The sequence below is a fragment of the Theobroma cacao genome, chromosome 6 (assembly GCF_000208745.1).
Source record: "Theobroma cacao cultivar B97-61/B2 chromosome 6, Criollo_cocoa_genome_V2, whole genome shotgun sequence".
NCBI classification, from domain to species: domain Eukaryota; kingdom Viridiplantae; phylum Streptophyta; class Magnoliopsida; order Malvales; family Malvaceae; genus Theobroma; species Theobroma cacao.
In genome coordinates this window covers 16,950,890-16,975,230 of record NC_030855.1, presented here as the reverse complement: position 1 = coordinate 16,975,230, position 24,341 = coordinate 16,950,890, and the positions used below count along the sequence as shown (strand labels likewise).

General features: G+C 35.0%; 3 protein-coding genes and 1 long non-coding RNA gene across 8 annotated transcripts; all 4 read left to right on the top strand.

Moving 5' to 3' along the window:
* LOC18595921 (G-type lectin S-receptor-like serine/threonine-protein kinase CES101) lies at positions 3,685-8,228 on the top strand. Of its 3 annotated transcripts, none has more exons than XR_001928295.1 (8): positions 3,685-4,860; positions 5,467-5,571; positions 5,700-5,908; positions 5,975-6,185; positions 6,294-6,531; positions 6,615-6,765; positions 6,907-7,277; positions 7,889-8,228. XR_001928295.1 is itself a non-coding variant. In XM_018122578.1 (7 exons), exons 1-7 carry the CDS (start codon positions 3,714-3,716, stop codon positions 7,213-7,215), a joined length of 2,370 nt encoding a protein of 789 aa, XP_017978067.1. In that variant the 5' UTR covers positions 3,685-3,713; the 3' UTR covers positions 7,216-7,718. The 3 variants fall into 3 exon arrangements, 1 of the variants encoding a protein (XP_017978067.1); XR_001928296.1 differs by lacking the exon at positions 7,889-8,228 and adding an exon at positions 7,393-7,718; XM_018122578.1 differs by lacking the exon at positions 7,889-8,228 and having other exon boundaries at positions 6,907-7,718.
* LOC18595920 lies at positions 10,208-11,214 on the top strand. Its single transcript, XR_001928337.1, has 2 exons — positions 10,208-10,599; positions 10,687-11,214. It is a non-coding gene; the product is annotated as an uncharacterized LOC18595920 (long non-coding RNA).
* On the top strand, positions 14,741-18,987 carry LOC18595919. Its single transcript, XM_007024089.2, has 6 exons — positions 14,741-15,250; positions 15,364-15,496; positions 16,764-16,867; positions 17,121-17,265; positions 17,366-17,506; positions 17,821-18,987. Exons 1-6 carry the CDS (start codon positions 15,210-15,212, stop codon positions 18,778-18,780), a joined length of 1,524 nt encoding a protein of 507 aa, XP_007024151.2. The 5' UTR covers positions 14,741-15,209; the 3' UTR covers positions 18,781-18,987.
* Positions 19,273-22,891, top strand: LOC18595918 (methyltransferase-like protein 22). Of its 3 annotated transcripts, none has more exons than XM_018123763.1 (9): positions 19,273-19,352; positions 19,421-19,740; positions 19,830-19,903; positions 20,011-20,113; positions 20,661-20,711; positions 20,813-20,963; positions 21,103-21,241; positions 21,779-21,884; positions 21,978-22,891. In XM_018123763.1, exons 2-9 carry the CDS (start codon positions 19,497-19,499, stop codon positions 22,121-22,123), a joined length of 1,014 nt encoding a protein of 337 aa, XP_017979252.1. In that variant the 5' UTR covers positions 19,273-19,352; positions 19,421-19,496; the 3' UTR covers positions 22,124-22,891. The 3 variants fall into 3 exon arrangements, with proteins under 3 accessions (XP_017979252.1, XP_017979254.1, XP_017979253.1); XM_018123765.1 differs by having other exon boundaries at positions 19,279-19,740; positions 21,978-22,125; positions 22,336-22,891; XM_018123764.1 differs by having other exon boundaries at positions 19,279-19,740; positions 21,978-22,125; positions 22,232-22,891.

Genomic DNA, 24,341 nt, shown 5'->3' with positions numbered 1-24,341 from the left:
AGGCAGTCCATGAAAACCCGTCACTGCAGTGACTAAACCCACCAACTTTAATAAATTTTCGACAGTATAACGTGATTTTTATTTATTTACCAAGCCTGCATAGTAAAAGACAGCTTACATAAATTCTCAATGCAATTATAAAATATAGCCACATACACTCATATATCATAAGCCATTCATAGGAAAATATATTTTTCAAGACAATTAGCAGCCTCCCATTTACCCAATTTCATAATCAAAAGTTTTTTATTTCAAATAATCAACACAATATATTTATTTATCACATTTATTTCTAAAACATCAAAAGTCCCATTTTAATCTCATTTTCGTTTCATAAAATACATAAAGAGCATTTAAAAATAAACTCTAGATAATTTACAATAATAATAGGTTTACTCACCATTTGTACAAATTAAATGCTTTCTAGGTGCCCCGATCACTGTTCGTCGGGTACGACTTCCTTGCCTTTACTGGAAGGCTCTCCTCCTAGACACATTGTAAAAATTGCACAATTCACCACATTGATGCTAAATCACTATATAATTGACTTAAATCCTATACTAATGTATGGTATGAAATGCAATAGCCTAAAACGGCTTAAACGCGATATTAACCTATTTTTGACACTTTACCCGATAAATTGCTAACGCGCTCCATTTTAGCTCTAAATTATCCCATTTTCTCTACAACATTTCTAACCATTAAATATCAACCAATAACCTTCTAAAATTATCAAAATCAGCTCACTTTCCTCTTTGAAAAATTCAGCCAAAAATGAGACATTAACTCGGTTAATTTTCCACTTTGTTTTTCTATCACATTTAACCATTTTTCATCATTTTCTCTTCATTGCTCTTAGAATAAAAATTAGTTCATCATCATTGTACATCATTGAATATTCGGCTAAGGGTGGGTATTGTGAGAATTTCATGCTTTCTTGCCCAATTTGATTTCTATACACATTTAACTAACTAAAACTACCAATTTAACTAAGAATCAAAACCAAAAAAATTCAAAATCTTTCCCCTTGAAATTTGGCCAACCCTTGGTATCACTTTTTGATCTCTCTCCTCAAGCATGCTAAATGGAAACAAAGGCATAGGAAAGGTAGAAGTCAAGCTAAAGTCGAAAAATCTTACCGTTAAACGCATAAACAGATGAAAAACATGAATTTCCCTTTGAATTTTCTAGTTTTCCTTTGGTTTTTCTCTTTTCTTCCTTTCCTCTCTATTTTCTCTCCTATTTTCTCCTTATGGCCGACCATCACCTGATGTGGGGTTTAAATGAGCTGATTTTCCTTTAAAATAATATTAAATCATTAAAAAGTGCCATGTGTCATTTTCCCATTGACCCGTTTTTAAATTTTCATCCTTTAAACTTCAATTTTTCACCACTTAAAATACCATAGTTATTCATACCAAAAATAAATAAATTCTATGATTTTGACAAGTTTTGGGTGGTGAAAATTACGGTTTTACCCCAGGGTGATAAAATTACCGTTTTGCCCATATGTTTCGAAAATTGCCGGAATTGAAATTTTTCACTTCCTATCATTAAATTATACTCCAAATAGTTAATCTTGGTCAAAAATTTCACTCCATGATCAAATTATTATCTTAGGTGGCAAAATGACGATTTTACCCCTAAACATCAAAATTTTCAAAATTTTCCCAAATAAATCCTCGAACTCCGAACAATCATTTTTGGTCATCCTGGACTATAAAATATTAAATTTCATCATTCAATTCCTATTTGAACTAGTTCGAGGTTAAATCAATTCAAGTGTAACGTTAGGTATAATATCGGGTTTCGTCCATTCTTAGAGACTTTTCTAACGTAATAACATGCTACTCAGTGCATGTATGTCGTGACATGTGTTTATAGGGTCAGGTTTTACATTATTATTAAATTATTAAATAATATAGATTAAATTAGTTATATAATTTTTATTTTAATTATTTAAATATTTTTCTCTATTTTTATTTTTTATTTTTTAATCTTTTAATTTTTATTTGTATTAATCATCAATAAGGGAGAAAAAGAAAAAGGAGGAAAATATAGTGCTATTATGCTAGAGTTCCAATTAGTTCTATCAAATAGGGACATTTTCGTCCAATGATATTTTTCCCCGATTCCATTAATCTTAGGTGAGAGCTAATGATGGGGGGAGGGAGGGGAACGGTTAAGGCTTTTGTCAGGGAAAAGCGCTATTCCCAACAGGAAGATGAAAGGAATAAAGGGGGAATGACTTAGCTATTCCCCATACCAAACCTAGTATAAATGATGAGATGGAGATGATGCAGTAAGCTAACACGGCCAATGGCATGGTAATAAATGCGAAAACAAGGGCAACTAGCGCGTGGAGCATGGGGGGCGTGTGGCATGGCATTTAGGGCTTTGACGATCAATGGTTAACAGATTGACAAGAGATAAAGTGGATAGTATTAAAAATTTGGTGGCTGAAAAGTGTCGCAGGTCCAACAGAGCTCAAAACGGTGTTAGGGCGAGTATGGTGGTTTCAGAAAGCGGGAATACATCGATTGCTCTTCCGGAAACTCTTCAAGGTGAACTTGTTTTATATATATATATATACACTGCTTTCAAAATGTTTTAAGTTAGATGCGTAAAGGTAACGTTTGATACTTTATAATGTAATGTGATTATAGATAATGTGATTGCAGAAAATATGATTGCAAGCAATATGATTACAGGAAAGATAATTGCAGTGTTTGGTATATAAGTAATGTAATGATTAAAATGTAGAGAAGATAATATTACAGTGTTTGTTTTACAAGTACTTTACAAGGTATGTAATGTTAATTTTCAAAACTATCCTTATATATTAAAATATGAGTTTAACATGTATTTTTTTATTGTTAATTTTTATATGATATCATTTTTTAAATATATTTTTAATTAAATATATTTTATTTTTCATTTCTTATTATAAGTATATATTTTATTTTTATTTTTAATATAATTTCTTATATTGTATATTTTATTTTAAATTTTTTCTTTAGAAGATAATATTTTATTTTTATTTTTTAATACGTTTTATATGTATACATTAATGTGATAGCTTCCTCTCTTGTAATCAATAGCAAATTGATAACAAAATACCCAACGAATTGTGAGTAATTTTTTAAAAAAATGATGGACAAAAATGTCTTTAAAGATATTGCAGAATACAATGTAATATGATTGTATTGATTTTGAACTGTAATTATATTACATCCATTAGCTGCAATGTGATCGCATTACAATCTTACATTACAGTGATTTGTTACAAAATAAATATTGTAATGTAATTTAATTAAACACATTACAAAAAATTTGACTTTGCATTCCTTATTTCAAACGCACCCTTAGTTCTTCAGCCTTTGTCTGTTTCACCAATTTGTTGTAGCAGGTCCTCGTCAACGTCCAAGGAAATTAAGCTATGCCGTGTAAGTGTAAAGAAACTAGATTGAAATTAAAGGCTGTTGTTCCTCTCCTAGTCGTAATCTCGTAATCACCACTCCAACTTCTCGTATAACGCCTTTGAAGTGGCAGAGGTTTCGGCACTTAAAATGGCATTGACTTTGATTGATATTATTGGTATGCTACTTTGATCAAGCCATCAAAGTTGACTAACAGGGAAGTACTGTAAATATTAGTAACGAAATTGTAGCGTATATTCAAACACCTGTGCCTAGACTCTACTGTTTTCCTTAATGGCGAGCAGAGCAAAAAATCTTGTTTTCTTTAGTCTTTCATGTTTCCTCCCCTGGCTATGTACAACTACTTATTCTCAGACAGCCACAATATGGCAAGGCCAGCAGCTGAAACATTATCAGCAGTTGGTTTCAAATTCTGGGATGTTCAAGTTAGGATTCAAGTCTGTCCACCACAATAATTCTTACCTAGGAATATGGTACTATGGAGACGATGACAATCTACTTTGGGTTGCAAATCGAGACACTCCAATTTCTGGCACTTCTGGGATTCTTGAAATAGATGATCATGGAAACTTAATAATTGTAAATGAACCGGCTGACCCTTTCGTATTGTACTCTGTGGAAGAACCAAGTAACACTAATGCTACTCTAGAGGATTCTGGCAATTTTGTGCTTCATGAACTGAGTTCGGATGGATCTATAAAACAGGTTCTGTGGCAAAGCTTTGATCATCCTACAGACACGCTACTTCCAGGGATGAAATTGGGGATTAACTCCAAGACTGGTCTCAACTGGTCTCTGACATCATGGAGAAGTGATATGTCACCTGCATCAGGGTCTTTTGCCCTTGGCTTGGATCCTAGAGATACAAGTCAGCTGGTCATATGGTGGCGAGGGGAAACCTACTGGAAAAGCGGGTCTTTCCTACAAGGGTCGTCTCTCGTTGCCTTACTCAATGGTTCATACAATTTTGGTTTCATTTCAAATGAGAATGAAACATACTTCAATTATACTGTGAAGAAAGCTGTTACCATTTTCCCAAGGTTAAAACTGAATCCGGAGGGTGAACTTGTGAGTTCCAGGGCAGATTCTGTGGCTTTAGAAGTTTCATGTACTAAAAACCTGAGCGTAGGGTGCTTGAAGCAGAACATACCCGCGTGCAGAAGCTTGGGAAATAAAGTCTTCCAGCATCATACTGGTTTCATGTCCAACACTGGATTTAAATTTAGAGAGAGTGATAACCTGTCTCGTATTGATTGTCAGGCCGAATGCTTGCATGATTGTTCTTGTGTTGCTTATGCTTCGAAAAATGATGATGGGACTGGCTGCGAGATTTGGAGCACTGGAATTAGTTTTACAGAATCTATAACTAGAGATGACAGGTCAGATGTCAGACGCGATATATTCATTCTTGAACCAAGAGGTACGTTTTAATTGACTTCAATATAACGGTTGAACGTTTATTTAAGAAATGTATATTTGATGCTCTACATTTTCATTTCAATATTATAACAAGGGATTCGTGAATATTGACTAGAACTGATGATTAATCTCTTTCATTGCTCTCAATTTCAATATAGCAAGGGATTCAGGTCATTTCAGTGCTTCTGAATTCTAGTAATCCGCGTATTAGTTGGCTGAATTTTCCACTTTCTCTCTTCTTCTTCCCTTCTTTGAGCTTTGTTATCTCAGATGTGTCAACAATCTGAACTTTCTTCTTCGTTTCTTCCATGGGTTGCTAAGACATTTGTGGTAATTTAGGATCTTTAACATCGGATGCTACACACAGAAAACTTATGTCGTTTTAGACATTTGATCTCAAACATTAATTTATAGTGAAAATTTGGAGCAAATGTCTTAATATTCAGCTGGATTCTTGCTTAAGGGATCTTGAATCTAATGGTCACAGAGTAAGCTTCTTTCATGACTATTGTCTTATTTCTAGGGAGCATGAAGTTCGTTTATTTCAGGATATAGCATTCATGAGTTGATAGTATGACATCATGAATTAATGTTTTGTCATTCCCAGAGAATAAGTGGTGGATATGGCTAATCATAGTGCTTGGAGGACTTATGGTTGTACCGCCATTATGCTCAATATGTTACGTCATATGGAAATGGAGCAAAAGAAGAGGTAGTTATCCTAATAAAGAAACTAAACTGATGATCTCTTTTCTTTAAATTGGTTCTTTTTGTGCCTGAGTTATCAACGATCACTTGTGAGAACATCTCCCAAGGTCTAAATCATTGTAACTTACATAGGGGCTGGAAAGATGAACCAGAGGATGCTGTTAAATGAAATAGGAGGTGGTGCAATGCCTTCTACCTCAAATGAGAATGGTCTAAGTCGCAAAAAAGATGGACATGATAATCAGTTGGATGTATTCAGCTTTGAAAGCATTGCTGCTTCTACAAACTATTTTTCAGTAGGAAACAAGCTAGGAGAGGGCGGATTTGGTCCAGTTTATAAGGTAGTAATAATATCCTGAAACCAAATTTACGATTCATCAGCAATTACTAATGAGATATAATTTCAGGGAAAACTTCTTGATGGGCGAGAAATAGCAGTAAAGAGACTTTCAAGTCATTCAGGGCAAGGACTGCTGGAGTTCAAGAATGAAGCCATACTCATTGCAAAACTACAGCACACCAATCTCGTGAGGCTGTTAGGATTTTGCATTCAAGGGGAAGAAAAGATATTGATTTATGAGTACATGCCTAACAAAAGCTTAGATTTCTTTATATTTGGTAGGGCATCCTTACCAACATCATAGTTGCATATTTGGGAATCCTTTGAGTTTGTCATCTGCCATTACATCATAATTATTATCCACTGAAGTTTTCTGTATGACACAGATTCTGATAGAAAATACAGATTAAATTGGAAGAAACGTTTCAACATAATCGAAGGGATTACTCAGGGACTACTTTATCTCCATAAATATTCAAGACTCAAAGTGATTCACAGAGACTTAAAGGCTGGCAATATTTTACTTGATGATGAGATGAATCCAAAAATATCTGACTTTGGCATGGCTAGAATATTTGGACTAAATGAATCCGAAGCAAATACTAAAAGAGTTGTTGGAACTTAGTAAGTATAGTGAATTACAAGCAGAAACTAGTTTGCTAGTTGTTCTTGCAAGTAATGGAAAGTATCCTTGATTGTTTCTCCAGTGGCTACATGTCTCCAGAATATGCCTTTCGTGGCATTGTTTCAATCAAAACTGATGTGTTTAGCTTCGGAGTCCTACTACTTGAGATTGTGAGTGGCAAGAAGAATAATTGCTGCTATCACTCAGATCGTCCACTGAACCTTATCGGTTATGTATGTACTTCTTTTCTTTCTTTTTTGTTTTTTAATTTGAAAAATGAGTTATTGTTGAAGCTACAGTTTCGGCTTTAGGATTTGCATAAGCAACATGGATTACCTTATATATACATATTTGTCTACCATGATTTCCATCAGGCATGGCAGCTTTGGAATGAAGGGCGAGGTTTAGTGCTTATAGATCCAATATTGGATGAATCCTGCAATAGAAATGAAGCACTGAGATGCATTCATGTTGGTCTCTTGTGTGTACAAAACCGTGCAATAGATAGGCCCACCATGCCGGATGTTGTTTCCATGCTTTCAAATGAAACTGTACAACTACCAGCACCAAAGCAACCGGCATTCTTCATTTACGCAGCTGAGGAAGGGCCAGATATAGCTGATGTCAAGTCAAACAAGTGTTCCATAAATTATGTGTCAGTCTCAGTGATGGAAGCAAGATGAATGCGGTAGTATTGATGGATATAATTATGCCTGCCTAGGAAAAAGCATGAAGTGAAAATACGGTACATATATACTCGCACATGTTATTGATTGTCTATCTAGATACTAGATCGTTGCTCAACTAATGATACTGCTCTGGAAGTACATGTCTGAGATAATGCTTTTTTGGCCAAACAGCTTTCAATTGATAATCAGAAAGTTTGAATAAGATTATCAAGTCTTGCCTAGGCTGCCAATCTAAAAAGTTGCTGCTGATGTGAACCTTAGACTCAGCTCTCTCTCTCTCTCTCTCCAATAACATGCACCGGGCACAAGCCCCTTAACGGGTTTGTTTTTTTTTTACATGAAGTGGTTTATAGAGTCAGAGATTCTGGTTTATTGATCTCTATTTCTTTTGTTATTGTGTTGAGTTGTTGTGACTTTGTGAACAACTTGTTTCCTTGTAGCAAAATTCCTATGATTTCTTGGAAACTATAAATAAATTGTATCTGATTTAATTCAGTTCAACAATAATTATCATCATATGATGTCAACAAAGTTAACCGATTTGTCTATTGAGATTATCAATTATTCTTGATTTGATATATATTTAAAAATTTAACGCGTAGAATATGAAAATTAAATAATCTGAATAATTTAATATGTTTTTAAGTATTATGTCTTTTTTATGTAGATCGAAGGAAGCTTGGGATAACGTAAGAAGGGATCATGTGAAAAAAACAAAGGAGATACTTATAGCGTGGAAACCACCAAATCACAGCTATGTTAAGCTTAACGTGGTCAGAAGTGTTAAACGTCAACTGGGCATGGCAGCTTCGGGGGAGTTAGTAATGGATGAGGCTGCTCAACGGATACCAAGCTTCACTTATAAGATTGGTATCTCCGTCGCCTTAGTGGCATAAATATGGGCCTTATGCTGGGGACTTAAGTTATGTTGGGACGTGGGTTTCAAGAAAGTACAGGTGGAGTCGAATTCTTTATTGGCAATTCAAAAATTATCAAATCAATCTCAAATTTAGGTGAAATTTAGTTTTTTATAATGTACTGTGATTACAGATAATATGATTGTAAGAAAAATAATATTACAATATTTGATATACAAGTAAAATAATGATTAAAATGCGAGGAAGATAACATTGTATCGTTTAATTTACAAGTATTTTACTGAAAATGTAATGTTAATTTTTACAATTACCTCTATTTATTAAAATGTAAGTTTAATATATTTATATTTTTTATTATTAATTTTTATATAATATCACCACTTAAATATATTTTTAATGTCATATATTTTATTTTTATTTTTTATTATAATATTTTATTTTTTTAATATAATTTTTCATATTATATATTTTATTTTAATTTCTTTTACCTATATTATATAAATTTTAATTTCTTATATTTTATTTTATTTTATTTTTTTATTTTATATTATATTTTATTTTAATATTTTTTATTTTAATTATAACGTTACAAAATATTTTTAATAAGAAAATAAAATTGAAGGGTAAAAGTGTCTTTAAGAATATTGCAAAGTGTAATGTAATGTGATTGCATTGGTTTTGGACTGCAATCACATTACATCTCTTGGCTGTAATGTGATTGTATTGTAATTTTACATTACAATAGTCTGTTGCAAAACAAACACTGTAATGTAATTTAATTGAACACATTACAGAGAATGTGCTCTCATTTTTCTCATACCAAACACTACTTTAGATCCAAATGCCAACATACTTGACAACATCAAGCTTCTACAATAACTATGGGACTACATCATTTTTCATGTATATATTGAAGTGAATCAGTGTATTAATTAGATAGTTATTTATTACGAAAATATACTTTTGGGATTATAATTCTTCATCATATAATATTAATTCAATTTAATTTTCAAATTCTTTGAATGTTGCTTAGTAGAATGATATAGTTGATTTTATATTTATCTCCCTCATATAAAAAAAAGTAAACCTATACTACTATATATTAAAATGAGACAACACAGAGCACGCGGGATGACAAGATTAAAAACATTATTAAATATGTTAACCCCCTTGTAAAAATTGTGACTCCAAAAACCATGGGTTCCATATATTGGGAACTTAACCAATGGAGGAAGATGAACATGACCTTCTGTGAGTTTAGCAAGGACGTACATTTTGTTAAAGGTGAGTGCAATTGGACCGGATCAATGATCAATTGAACGAATGTGATTTAGATTAAATAGTTTAGTCCAGTTGATTTATTGAATTTATTGATCCAAAAATTTTGATCTAAATGATTTATTTGGTCGATTTTTTATTTTAAAATTTTTAGATCAAAACATTAAAAGACCAAACTATATTATCTATATGTATTATATCTTAAATTTATACAATATAAATATTTCGTTATTAATTTTTATTTCATATTTTATAATTATGAATAAACTTTATAAATTTTAAAATTATAATTTATAAAAAAATGATAAAATTTGATTTTTTTGATCCAAAATTGAACTCCCAAACCAATTCTATATTTGATTGGTTTAGTACTCCTTTATATTTGATTAATTCTGATTGATATTTTAAAAATATTTAATCTATTTGATCTTTAAGTATAATAGATTGAATTGTCTAAATTGCTCAATCGCTCACCCTTACGCATCGTTACCCATGCTTTCTCTCATGAATTAACATCTAAAAACAGAAAAAAAATGAACAAAGATTAAAAACAAAATGGTTATTCACTCGCATTGCCACTCCAATGAAAGGGTAAATAAAATCATAGACATACTCCCATTACTTGTTGTACTAAGAAGAAAAATAAAAGCAAATCCTAGTCAAAAATCAAGATTTGCGGAGAATTAAAACCATGTGTGTTAGCCCCCTGTTTAAGGGGGTTTCCATCACTCGTGAATTTGGCTGTTAATACAAGCACCTAGTGAATTGTCTATGTGTAGAAAATCGATAAAGTACACTAGCAACAGACATATACATTAACATCGAAGCCGCTGCCGTTTGTTGTGACTTACAGAGAGTTTATTGGGGCTGACGACTACGCCTTCTAGTAAATCCATTAGCGTGGGTTTCTCAGTCGTTGTTGTATCTGCAATTTTAACACCTTTGCTTTTGCAGCAGTTGACTCTTAGAGAAGGGTAGGTATGAACATCAGCTGAAGATTGGCAGCTAGGAAATATTCTTTGAAATCAGTTGCTTATCAACTAACTACCCCTCTCTCTCTCTCTCTCTTTCCTGGATTCACTCCCTTTCCTGCAAGATTTCTCTTGAATCAACTCATCTTCCTCATTGTTGTGTTTCTTAAACCTTCGTTCGATCCCTACTCTTTTTAAAAAGGGTACAAACTGTACGACCAAATTTCGATCGTTCATCATCGATAATCATGGTATGCAGTATGCCTCACATTGCATTTCTGTACCTAATTAGTTGAGTGTGGATTTCTTAAAATGCGTTTTTGCTGATATTTTTGCAGTCTCTCATGCCACTGATGGTACGCCCACTAGCAAGGCTACTAACAGCGCTGGTGGCTCACCCAGCAGCCTCTGTCACAACGCTGCTTTATTACAGCGATCTTCTACCGCGAAACCTCGACCTAGAAAGATTGGTTCGACGCGATTTGCTGGACCGAGAAAACTACTTGTTCCATTTTCTCATCAACCTCTTGAGATGTTTTTGGTAGTAGCATATAGCCAGCCCTGATTTTCATTTCCTTAGTCATTGAGGTGGGTAGTTATAGTAACAGTTTTTGACCCCCCATTTTTGTTTTCCAGACCGAGCTTGGATCATTTTGTGGGATGGTATCAATTGATGGACCGGTGAGTTTTATGTAGTACATGTTATTTGAAGAGAGCTCCCAGATTAAGGACTAGAAATTAGTGTAACTGTGTAATAAAGATTTTGATTGTAGTGAAGATTGCAGATGGTGTTAGCTATTGAGTATATGATGCACTTAAAGCTCTGCTAATCAAATTGCAATAGAAGACCTTTTATTCTTCTTCTTTTCCGTGGTCCCTTGTGTCCATTGAGGTTTATGCACATATTTTGGGAATGAATCAGAGAGTTCTTAGGTGAACTGTGCCAAGACATGTGGGGTTGTCCTGGAGACCTGGACCATGGAGGCTGCTAGAGAAACGTTTAATGTGTTCTCACTTACTGTTAAAGGTTTCATTAATCAAAATTCCACTTATTTTGAGCTGCTGGGCCTGGGCTAAAGACCGCTCATACCCATCCGTTATGGACTGACACTTCCTTTTTGTCTACCAACACCCAAATAAAATTTTCCCTAAACCCCAGATGTAATAAGTAACTAAATGGGTCCAGAATTTTCACAACCATGAGCCCTATGCAAGCCCTCTAGTGGGAAGGACTACCAATGCTCAGCCCCTCACTTGGAGCCTTGAAACCTTGAAAGCTTGAAGCTCAATACGTTTTCTTGGTTGGGGGGGTGGGGGTTGGGGAGTTAGGAATTAGGGTCATGGGCTCATGGTTGAAGAGGTGCACATTTTCCATTGCTTGATCTAAACACTCTTCTTTATATCATGGGTGAAAACTCATCGATCTACGCTCGACCCACATTAATGGGAGAACCTTCTCTCAGCATGTTATTAAGTGTTAGACCCTTATCCCCCTGTCAGCTATGAATGAACTGAGTAGGTCAAGAAATGTTGATACCATTCTTATCTTGAAATTAAAATGCTTTGGTGAGAACTGAAAGGCCAAAAGCATTTCAACTTTGCAACAGAACCAATAATATCATTGTCTTTCCTTCTCTTGAAATTTATAGTAATCACCATCGTCCAGAAATACAATCAATTTGTAGCCACCGCAATTTGCAGTGTAAGAACCGTGTTTGGAGTCAGTCAGTAGCCATGTTGATTTGGTAGCACAAGCTATGAGTCAAAGACTCTGTTGGATTCACGTGGAATAATTTCCTGTTCTTCCGGAACAAGTTTTCCTGGAATTTACAAATATTCTATTGCAGACTTTTACCTGATTTCCCGGTAACGTACCCTTTTAGCTAATATGATTAACAAACTTCTTTCTCACGCGATCGGAAAAAGTTTGATAACCACTTCAACAGAATCATAACCAATTCATTTTGCTCATGCTTTTTCCCCCCTGCGTCCATAGCCAACTTATCGCTAGCTAGCTGTCTGTCCCCCCTATAGACCATGTGCTGGTGCTGGTGCTGGCGTGCTGCCCTGCTTCATGCATCGACTTCTCTCTAAAGTGTGGTAAAGCTTTACTCCATTTATGTACCTGAAGACAGCATTGCTCATTCGACTTGACTCTCTTTAAAACAAGTCCATTGTCACAAGGCTCTGTCTGCTCTATCTATAATCTATTACCAAGTAGAAGTTTCTTTATTTGGTATTGTTCTGGCAATCTTCATAAAAATCCAATCAGTTGGTATATGATGATGTTGATGTAAAAGGTTTACACTCACTCTAGTTAATAATTAGTCTGTCTCCATCCATACACAATGGTTGATCATGCCTCGTGAACATAAAGGTATGAACTTGAGTTCATTCTATACTTAATAAAAGAAATTGTGCATACTATTAAATTGGTTGATCTATATTCTACTAGAAGAGTAGAAACAATTTAATTGTCTCATATGATATTGTATACAAATGATGGTGAAGAATTGGAGATGCAACCTGTGAGTGTGAGCAACGAATTAATCAAAGGCTATAAAAGAGGAATAGCACGCGATTTGTGGGTCCAAAGCAAAGTCCTAGTGAATAAACAAATTGTCTTAAAACGACTTTCAACGAACAGACACGTAACTGAAATCCCATGTTCGAATGTGTGTTGGTTGGACCTTTCCTTCCTTTTGTCATTATTTTCCCTGTTGGTTTTAGCTTAGGAGAGAATCAGATATTGTGAATTTTGTAAAAGTATTATATAACTAAGTCCTAGGTTGTAGGGTTTGGTCATTATGGGTGCAGACTCCTCACTTAAACAAATGATCTTAACTAGAGTCATGGCTACCATATGCAAGCCTGGAGTTTAGGCTTTTGGTTTCTGAAATTCAGAATTTTCAGCACCACCCATTGAATAAAAATTTTTGTGTTTGGAAGATGAATAGCAAGATGCCGTGCCTGAAATGAGCACTCATGAAGATAAAAGGAACGTCCCAACTTTTGTTGTTGTCACCATGATTTTTCCTTCTTACTTTTCTTGCACTAAACCAATATTGTTTTATCCATCCTTGTAGAAATGATCCACTTAATCTTTATTAAAGTGAAACAAACTTTTCAAAAATCAAGAACCTAAAAGGGGGGATGCAAGAGGTTGCCCAAGAAGTACCCTTGAACTAGCTAAAATCTTGCTGAAAAAGTTGAAGCACTTTTCCATTTTCTGTTCGGCTTTTTAATTTTCAACTTAAACAACTGGCATACCAATTTATTTATGTAATATGCGAGTATTTTAATGCTTGGAATGGAAGTAAGGTGGATCCTTCCTTCCTTCCATATCATTCATTCACAGCTGTGTTCCAGAGACATGGACAGCCACTTTTTCAACCCGGTCATGCTTCCGAGTTTGGACCTGGGACTTGGTTTTCTCCTTGAATATGCAATCACATGTTGACATCTGGATATGGCTGCTTGCTTGCATGGCCAGCTTTTTGACCTTTATTCCCGCCTCAAGTAGACGCAAACTCATTCACAATTCATCACTACACTATTTTTGCTTCTTTAATGATTTGTTCAATGCCTCAAGAGAAATTCCCAGCGAACCTTTGGCAGAATATGAATCTTTTAAATTTCTTTCTTCTTTTTATGAGGGGGAAATTTCAGACTTTACCCATTAGATTCTTGTTAGGACTTCTGAGACCAGATGTTATGCACTCATGCATATTAAATAAAACACTACTAATAATAATATGTTGTTTCAAGTGAAATTGATTGTAAACTGTTATTTGTTTCGGATTACTTTTATTGCTATTAGGATGATATAATTGGTTCATTTGTTTTAATTGTTCTTTGTATAACATAACATCTTTAAGAAATGATATCTTAGTAAGTATATATAGATATATATAAATGACTAATTGAAGTTGCTAAAGGAAACAACCTTTCACAATTCTAAAAATAAAAATTAAGCCCTTCTTTAAGGATTAATCCCTCAATAATTTGGGACTATAAATATGTAAATATATGCTGCTTGCGCCGATATCTAGCTGTTTTAATTTGTATGGATATATTTGTCAGCTGTTAGAATGATAAGCGTCCATGCAGGCCCCCGTTAAGCAAGGCCAGCTATTGACCGGACTTGTCCTCTCTCATCACTAGTATTTATGAGATGAAGATAAGACCAATTTTATTTGTTGAATGGATAGCTTTCTATTTTGTTGTATACTAATACTCGGTCGTAGAAGCACTTGTCTTCCTCCCACCCTGTGTTACCTCTTCTGGGCAGTAATTCGACCAATTACAGCCAGTCATTAAAAAATTAAAAAGGCAAAAAAAAAAAATACCCCGCGCAAATATTATTTCAAGCGGGAGAATAAGAGAGTCCAAAGTGGCAACGAGTTCTCCCCTGTCTATAGCCAGTGCTTCTCCTTCTTTTTCTGCTTTTGTCCCTTTGCTTTTTCAGCTACATATGTGGTTGATTGATTCTCCCTCCTATTTAAAGATTCTTAAACTGAATCTTTTCCTTCTCTTCCTTGAAACCTCTCAAATCCCTTTCGTTTTAGCTTCTTTTCTTTGCTATTAATAGACACCCATTTTAGCTCTCTCCTTGTTCTCTTCTGGGTCTTTCTTTCTTTAACTGAAAACTAAAAATCATTGCTTTTTCCCTCAGAAAAACCGCTTCTTTTCTTTGCTTCTTTGGGTTTTTGACGTGCAGATTCCGGGTCTAACTTGCAAAAGAAACTTCCCTTATCTGTTATAATAATTCTGAGCACAAATCTTCCTCCTCTTTCCACAACACATTTCCATTCTTCCAAAAAAAAAAAAAACAACCAGCTTTTCGATTTTGTTTCTCAAGATGTTTGACTTGTTGATGAAGCCAAAGTTCTATGCAAAATGGTTAGACATACAAAACCCAAAATTGTTTCTTTTTTTTGGCTTTCATTTTTGGTGCTCTGGGTCTATTTTTGTTGTTTGATTAAAATTTTCATTTCATTTTTTTTTGGGTTCAGCAAATCGGACATAAGGATGATTAAGATGAGACTTGAGACTATACAGAAGAAGAGAAATACGGTGGAGAAGTATTTGAAGAATGATATCGCTGAGCTCCTCAGGAGCGGTCTTGATTACAATGCTTATGGCAGGGTAATAACTTTTATCTTAATTTGGTTTTTAGCTGAATGATTTCTGCGTTAACTTTTTCTAACAAAGCCTGAAACTTTAGTTTGATAATTTTTATTCATGATGTTGTGGCCTATATTGCCAAGAATAATTACTATTAGTCTTTCTTTTCTTAATACCCTGCTTCACATGCAACAAAAAGTACTATTTAATATCAAATTTTGATATATGTTTTCAATTTGATGATCTGATCGTTTGAGTTTCGACAATAAAATGTTTTTCCATGAAGCACAGCCCCCAGATTTTTTGTTTGCTTGCTTGTTTTATTTGTGTTGGCATTTTATGGAGTATATCATTTCGGTAGCCAAACGGTGATGATAATTTTTCAATTTTTTTAGTCATGTTAGTTCTATCTTTTTTCCAATTCGTTGTTTGTCTTTAAGCGTCCATTTGTTTATTTATGGACTCCTTCCGTTGTTTGCTTCTTTAGAGATTCATGGCATCCTGACAAGTTTCGAACTTCATTAATTTCAGCGCCTTGTTTCTTGCTTCATAATCCTTGATATTTACTTTCACATTTTTAGATATTTTTACACAAAAAAGTAAAAAAGAAAAGGGGTGGGGATCCTGGGGGAGTTTGGGTGAATGGGAACTCATTATGAGACCAGGTGTTGGCATTGCCACTGTTGATTCACATGGTCCTACCATGCCATGCATGGGACTAGGTGTTGGCATCCTCACCTTTCATGTGCTATGTTGCCTTCAATTCTCACCCTACTTGTTTTGGCCAAGTATTTTCTAGTTAGAAGTTTTAATAAACTGTAATAATTTTAGCACCGGAAGATTACAACTGTTCTGTTTCTTTCTCCTGTTCATAATTAGCGCATGAGGCTTTGAGGACAAGGCAGTATCTTAAATCCAGGACGTGAGCTGCTAGATCATCTGTAGCTGTGCTGGCATGAGGAATCATGTGCATTTACCTTTTTCTTCTGTTGCAATGAATGCCTACATTGCTAATGTTTGGTTTAGGAGTAGGACCTGCAGCATCAGGCGGTCCAAGGACCAAAAATTATCAATTTGAACCAAACGTGTGTGATTAATATGCAGAGTGTGCACACATCCGTACACATATAACTAATATAAGCTTTAGTTACTTGGCTAACAGATCTAGTGCAACTATGTTTGAATTTATGCATGGCATATATGTATTTGTGGAAAAAATAGCCTATAGAGCGTCTGAGTTATTTTACATCTGTTAAACCTTTTAAATCTCTTGTGGATGGTAATGCAGGCTGAAGGTCTTCTGATTGAGCAAAACAGAACAGCCTGTTACAATCTCATAGAGCAGTTTTCAGAGTGCATCTCAAAGCATGTGTCCGTCATGCAAAAGAGTAGGTATGTTGAGACTCTTGAAATTATGGTACTTTATTTCTACTTACAAAATTGATACCTTATTTCTATGTCTCTAAGCACCAGGATACAAAGATGTTTGCATTTTACCCAGAATTTCCCTGTTGCTTTTAATTGATTCTGATTTTTATTTGATAGTAATGTGAGGCATCATTTTGAGTATACATTCTTGTGTTCGACTCTTTCTTGTTTTCTAGTCATTTATTTTAGTAAGACATCTACGTCTCTTCCTGTACAGTGAGTGTCCTGAGGAATGCAAAGAAGCTATACCATCTCTAATATATGCTGCAGCCAGATTTGCAGATTTGCCAGAACTACGTGACCTCAGAACTATGTTTACTGAGAGATATGGGAATTCCCTAGAATCGTTTTTAAATCAAGAGGTAATAAATGGATAGCTTGAGGTCCTATAAGAGTTGTCATCTTGTATTCGTAGGAATATTGTGCTGTTAAGTACTAACCTAGATAATTGCTTATATACAGTTTGTGTGGAAACTAAAGGCAGAGCCTCCCACAAAGGAGATGAAGCTTCAATTGATGCATGAGGTGGCGCAAGAGTTTTCTATTGAATGGGACTCCAAGGCTTTGGAACAGAAACTGTTTAAGCCACCTCCACCACAGCAGGTAAGCCTCCCTGTCTAGAACCTTCTAAATTGCTGCAACTTATTGAAACAGGAGTAGAGAACAACTTTGATAAGTTGATGTTTCAAAATATAATTTACCTTTTAAAATATTTGCTTTCTCATATGGGCTACCTTAGTGCTCTGATGCATCGTGGAAGCTATTTGGCCCTTTACCGGAAGGGAGAATAATTGGGATGTTCTAGAGACTAAGAAGGGCCAAATGTACAAAAAGGATTTTGCATGTCTCTAAGAATTACGAATTGAAGTACAGAGTGTCCTTCTCATTACACTTAGTAGTTGTGACTTTTTGTGCAGAATGAGGCCTGGCACAAGTCTTTAGATGATGCTGATGATGATGGACACAAGTTGTACAGGAGCAAGAATGATACGTTCCAGAAAAGCAACAATCATGATGATGAGAATGGATTGGGTAACATGCTGGAGAACACTAGGCCGAAAAGAAAGGAAACAGACCTCACTTCTCATGGGAGAAAGGACGACACTGATGATAAGTACAAGCTGCATAGCAGCAGTGAAGATAAAGTTTTCCCAAACACTAGTTCTACTTCAGTTGAAAGTGTTTCTGAGGATAACATCGAAAACAGGAAGCCCTTTTACTACAGATTTATGCCTCCTCCGTATGTCAGGCCGTCCCTGGGCAAAGAAAAAAGCAGCACTGAGGAGCCCACGACACCAAGTGATAATACTGATAACGAGAAAAACAGGAAATGGGATGATTCAGTTGGTGAGAGTAAGCCAAAGCCAAGATCAGTTAGGAGGAGACCTTTAAAAACACCACCAGGCCGTGAAGTCTTAAGCAGTGATGAAAATGATGGGGCTGCAAAAAATTTCAGTTCAAGTGCAGTGAATCGCGAAGAAGCAAGAAAGGGTTTGGCATCCAAACAAATGGAAGAAAGTGATGAGAGGGACAACGAGGAGAAGATGATGGATGGGCTTTTGATGCACTACAGTACGAAAAAGTCGCCTTACGAATCGGCAAGCAAATGGAAAGCAAATCTAAGACTTGCTCCTGGAAGACAAACAGCTGAAGACAGCAGCAAAGGCTCAAGGTTCCGAAGCACTAAATCTGATCCTAATTCCCCTCCTGGCAGAGCTGCAACTTTTCCAAAAGAGGCCACAAGTCCAACTGAAACCACAGGAAGGCATGCACGAGCCTCCTCGTTGCAGCCAGACATGTTTGCTGGACATGTGCATCCCAAGCTACCAGAGTATGATGACTTGGCAGCTCGGCTTGCAGCTCTAAGAGGGGGATAAAGGACGATATATGGCATCAGGAGAGGAGAGTAGAGATAATTCTATTCATTTTAATTCTTTCTAGTATTTTAGTTTCTGGGTTCATTCATTTACTATAGCTTCTCATTGTATGGTTTCTTTTGTAATCATTTGATTGTATAAAAAGCATTGCACGCTCTACAGAAAAAGCAATAAATGAAAAAGCTTGTAAAAATAGGTTTGGATGTAGATGATGTTACTTGTCTCTTAAATTCAGATTTGGGCTACTTTTCGAACAATGGTTACGAGTTTGATTTGGTAGAATGTTGAAAGTTATTATCCTAATGAATTATTTGATCTAATTAAATATAATAAAAAATAAAAAATTATTTAAACATTTTAAAATATTCAAAAATGTTTTAAATATTTATATATTTGATTTAATTAAATATAATAAAGAATAAAAATTTATTTAAAATTTTTTAAATATTCAAAAAAGTTTTAATATATATATATATATTTTTCGGGACCAAACTAAAAGTTAATTCAAAAGCGCCATCTACCATCGGTTTTTTCTCCATTTAAATCAACACGCAGAGCTTATCATCGTTTAGGTTTGCCTCTGTTCTCCTTCGCCGTTTCATTTCCAAATTAAAGTCGGAGTAACATCTTCATTCTTCAGCTCCTCCACCTCCGCCTTCGGCGTTGCCGCACCTGTCGTCATCATCGGGAAATAAACAGAGCTTGTCTCTAGGCAAATGAAGGGCGGAGATTCAAAGAAGGACAAGGAGGAACAGCAACAAGTGATGAGCGAGGTCCATCTGGGATGTCCACCTGGCATCTCCGGGCCTCACATTTCCCGCTTCATCATTTCTCTTCCAGCCGGTATTCCGGAAGTTGAATCCAGTAGATTCCATGAACTGTTCAAAGAGGAGGAAGCTTGTACGGACCAAGATATTAGCTTTGATGAAGATGGCGATCTTGTTTTACCAAGACGACGCCGTAAGTACCGATTAACTTCAATAACCTCGGAGAAGCTTTTATTTATCTTTTATTTTGTTTGTTTTTTATTACGTGTGTTTAACTTCCAGGGAATTCGCGGCGTTGTTTTACTATGAAAATCCAGCATAATATCACTTCATCCATTCCCAGTGTTGGTTTGCAGGTGATCATTTGATTCTTATGAATTATGATGTTTCAAATTCCATTTTATAAGCCATTTAGTTAGGTAACAAGTAAAGGCTTAATTTAGAATCCGTTTTCGCCTTTTAGGTATGGAGAGCTGAACTAGTTTTGTCAGATTTTGTGTTGCATAAGATGTGCACTACAACGGATTTCGATGGCATTGTTTCCTTAGAGCTTGGTGCTGGAACAGGTATTTTGATCACCACCTAATATATGCTCTAATCAAGAAAAAATTATACAATAGTGTTAGGTATGCACGGAGAATCTCGTTAAGGTACTATGCCTGTTATCAAAGTTGAGTTTTTACTAGAGGGCGTAAACCTTTCAAATTTGCTGACTCCACATTTGGGGAATGTACAATACTTATATAGTTGTTGAAATTGCTGAGCATTAAAAAGTTTTACATTATGATCTAGATTTGTTAATCTGTCCAGCCGAGAAATTCTCAACTCGAATGTGCTTGCTAATTTTGTGATCATATATTAACTCTCTCATGATTGTATTAGTGCACATGATATTAGTCATTTGCTTAGATTTGTTAATAAATACGATTAATTGAATAAGAAAATTTTCAAATTCGTTACCTGTACATGGTTTTCTAACACTTATCTTTTGGAAAAATGTAGTCGGTGTGTATTGGGGCATGTTGATTATCTTGCTTGAACAATCTACAAAGTCCAACTCTGAAACATTATTGCATCTGGTTTGACAGGAATTCTTCACATTGTCTTTACCAGGTCTGGCAGGCATGTTGCTCGCGCATGCTGCTAAGACTGTGTTCTTAACAGGTAAGGCCTGCTATTATTTATCTATTGAATGCTTCTTTGACTTACTTTAATTACCTGTTGCAGCAGTTTGCTTCAATTACCTAGGTCCTTTTTGTTGACAGACCATGGTGATAAAATCCTGGAAAACTGTGTTAAGAATGTTCAACTTAATTCTGGAGTGTTCAATTGTCAAGCCGCAGTTCATGTGCGTGAACTTGATTGGGTGCAGCCCTGGCCTCCTAAAGTTGGCTTAGACCTTGTATCTCAAGAAAGGTGATAAATTTGGTTTCATTGTGAGACTGGTTTTATAACCTGAGAAGTATTTGTATTATTTCCATTTATGATTGTGATGTACTTATTTCATAGAGGAGGTAAGAATTCAACCCTTTAAACTTTAAGTGGTGAAATCCAGGTATTCCTGGAGCTTGTCAGAACTTGAAGAAGTCCAGAAAGCTTCTCTGCTTGTAGCTGCTGATGTTATTTACAGTGATGATCTGACAGATGCATTATTTGGCATTTTAGAGAGATTAATGTCACAAGGCTCAGAAAAGGTATGTTAACATGGTAGAATATGCACTTACCAGCGCATGGTATAGCTAATAATACCTTACCAGATTAGTGCTAATGATTGTTCATAGTTGAAAATCTTCTCTGTTATATTTGTTCATGCCACATGATTGAGGTTTTGGATCAACTTCAATGTTAATATTCTTGCAAAGCTGATGATTAAACTTGAGAAAATTCAAAGGAAGATCTTGAACTTGAGAAAGTTTTCTCATTTGGCTAAGAGTTATCTATATTGATGTAGTGTTATCCTTCTGATTGAAGTCAGGATGGATGCATATCTAGGTGGATTTTAATTGCTTGTGCATCATGAGGCCACTGGCTGAATCCTTGTTACATGTACATGTTAATATATGATAAATTTGCTACCCAGTTCTAATGATTGCGGAATACATTCTATACATGTCTCATTTTTTAAATATATGTTAGTCCTCACTCCTTATTCTTTTCTGCTTAGATATTGTTCTTTGAAGTCTCCCATCTATCATTAGGGCAATCCTCAACTGCATTCCTCCGATTTTCAGGTGTTATACTTGGCACTGGAAAAGCGCTACAACTTCAGTCTTGAAGATCTTGATGTTGTAGCAAATGGTTATTCACATTTCAGAAGTTACTTGAGGGAGGATGACGGTAGACATCTTACCATGCAAAAATTTAGACAATGCCACGAGTTCTGTCTTTTGGGTTTTATCTCATCATGTGTCTTTGCAATGGATGATGCAGAATGTGAAGGCCTTGAACACAGATCCTTGCCTTGTTTTATGGGTAGACGTATTAATGTTGCAGAAATTCCACAATATGTGGGGGAATATGACAGAGGAAAAGATGCAGAGCTTTGGCAGATTAGATACAATAAAGGAAAGCTATAACCGTGAGTCTTCTAAATTTTTTTATACAAAACTTCGGCTTATGAAAGTTCTTATGTTTGATAAACAAGGCTCTGCTTGATCTCATTTTATGGAAATGTCATAATGTAGCCCAGAGTGCCTTTTGCAAATGATTTGTCCTCCAGGTTCTCAGTTCTTTATTTGGTTTCTATCAGTTCTTTGATATGACGCTTGGTTTGATATACTTTCTTAAGGGGTCTGGAGTGAGATTAAGAACGGAAGGAGCATTGCAGGCCTTGAGTTAAGCTGTGTTTGGTTGTATAAAAATAGGTTTCTTTGTAATCAAGTAGAAGGAAGATCTTTGGCTTTTTGCATTTTCTCTCTTAAAAATGTAACTTGAATTCCATTGCCTTTTTGGTGGCAAAATAGGACTAGAAAATAGAAATGATAGTTTAGGAACAGAACTGACAAAGTGGAAACCGAGGGAACATGTCCCATTGCTGCTAGGCAGGAAAGTTAATAGGCTCTAAAACAAAGGCAAGGTGATTAAAAATGTTTTGTTTTTTTTTGGTCTTGTTCCCCTGATTGAACATGTGGATCATTGTCATGTTATGTAGAGGATCAGGCTGTTTGCAGCAGGCCCAATTCCATGCTCCCGACTCTAGGAAATGCAGTCCATGAATTTTGGGCAAGCCTGAGTAATTTTATTTAGTATTATGAAAGATGGGCTCTTGGTTTTTTGTAATAAATACTATTAAAGTCCATCTACACATACTTCCTTATGGTAGCCTAGCATTTTTTTAAACTAAATATGTTTGGCTTTGTTTGTTCTTCTAATTTTTTGAATTAAAAAAATCTTATGTTGCAATTCAAAGATTTATAATTTTTAGATATTCTCAGTGCAACTAAATAATTAAAAAAATTCATCATTTTACGAATTCCATAATACATACCATAACCATAACAAACACTTATTACGGAAGAAAGGAAACAATAGGAAAAAGGGTGAAACTGGTTTTTTTTTTTAATGAAAAAGAATAAAAGATAACGAAGTCTACTCTTAGATCCATTTTGTTTTTTTCTTGGTTAAAATACTATAAACCCTTAAACTACCTTAAATGTTGTCTTTTGTCTTTTTATTGTTGTCAAATAAGCAAACCCAAATAAATATCTATATTGACAAAAAATGTCACTTGACACATCAATTGTAAATGCTCTTAAAAAAAAAAAAAAAGCCAATTGTAAATGATGTTACTCTTTTAGACGAAGTTGAATAACTAAAATGATCATGTCTTAACTGAGAAATTCCATCAACCTTGGCATGTGCATAAGATACAATAGGCTTATACGATGGTGAAAGTTAGCTAGCACATATGGCATATTTTCGCCAACATGAAAATCTATTTAAATATAAGTCATAAGATAAGGGTTTATATGAATAAAATAAAAAACTTAGTTAAAAAAAGGTTTAGAGATTTATATATTAATTCTTTCTTTGGTTATTATCAGAGGTATTATTTGATCCATTGTCAAAAACCTAGAAAAGTCAGGAAGCGCCCAGAAAAACCTCAAAATTGAACAGGCCATTGATGATAAGAGGAAGAGAGGAGAGGAGAGGGAGGCGTTGTGTACAAAACAAGAGAAGAATCAGAACAAGTGGTAGGTCCCAGGTCCCAAGACCCAACGAAAAGAAAGAAAGCCACTTTCTTTTTCTGAAACGAACAAAACAAAAACAGGCTGGAAAAGTGGAAAAACAATAGTAGTAGAAAGAAACAAAGACTCCCCATTTTTCTTTTCTTTTCTATTCGCTTCTCTCTTGTGATTCTGAGTCGCAAATTGCAAAACCAAAACTGTGTCTGTGTCTGTGTCTGTGTCTTGGCTTTGTGCAAGCATATTATGGGCGTAAAGCAAACACTATCCAAGCAACCATCGTGGAACGTTGCGGACACAAGTGTCGTTAACTAAAGTAACGATTCCCTTACACGATCTCTGTCTGTCACTGTTGCTTTCTTACTCAATCCCACTGCAACGGCCTTTGCATTTATCAAATCATAATTATTATTAGTAATGGTTTTGGCCAACAAATACAAAGTTTAAGGTGAAATTAAATGCGTATATATGTTTTTTATTTAAAGTGCTATTCTCTAAAATTTTAAAATAAAATTGCGTATTGATTATAAAATCCTTTTTTTATATGGTATGCATGTCGTATTTAATTGAATTAACTAATCCTAATATCAACCACTTAAAATTTCAACAT

What these genes read in the sequence shown, in the direction of transcription:
- LOC18595919 (XM_007024089.2), top strand. Translation starts at nt 15,210, where the DNA reads ATGTTTGACTTGTTGATGAAGCCAAAGTTCTATGCAAAATG. An exon ending in TCCGTCATGCAAAAGAGTAG is followed by an intron (nt 16,868 to 17,120) that starts GTATGTTGAGAC and finishes CTTCCTGTACAG; the next exon opens with TGAGTGTCCTGAGGAATGCA. An exon ending in AATCGTTTTTAAATCAAGAG is followed by an intron (nt 17,266 to 17,365) that starts GTAATAAATGGA and finishes GCTTATATACAG; the next exon opens with TTTGTGTGGAAACTAAAGGC.
- LOC18595918 (XM_018123763.1), top strand. Translation starts at nt 19,497, where the DNA reads ATGAAGGGCGGAGATTCAAAGAAGGACAAGGAGGAACAGCAACAAGTG. An exon ending in TTCCCAGTGTTGGTTTGCAG is followed by an intron (nt 19,904 to 20,010) that starts GTGATCATTTGA and finishes TTCGCCTTTTAG; the next exon opens with GTATGGAGAGCTGAACTAGT. An exon ending in TGTCACAAGGCTCAGAAAAG is followed by an intron (nt 21,242 to 21,778) that starts GTATGTTAACAT and finishes TCCGATTTTCAG; the next exon opens with GTGTTATACTTGGCACTGGA.
- LOC18595921 (XM_018122578.1), top strand. Translation starts at nt 3,714, where the DNA reads ATGGCGAGCAGAGCAAAAAATCTTGTTTTCTTTAGTCTTTCATGTTTC. An exon ending in ATTCATTCTTGAACCAAGAG is followed by an intron (nt 4,861 to 5,466) that starts GTACGTTTTAAT and finishes TGTCATTCCCAG; the next exon opens with AGAATAAGTGGTGGATATGG. An exon ending in CACTGAACCTTATCGGTTAT is followed by an intron (nt 6,766 to 6,906) that starts GTATGTACTTCT and finishes GATTTCCATCAG; the next exon opens with GCATGGCAGCTTTGGAATGA.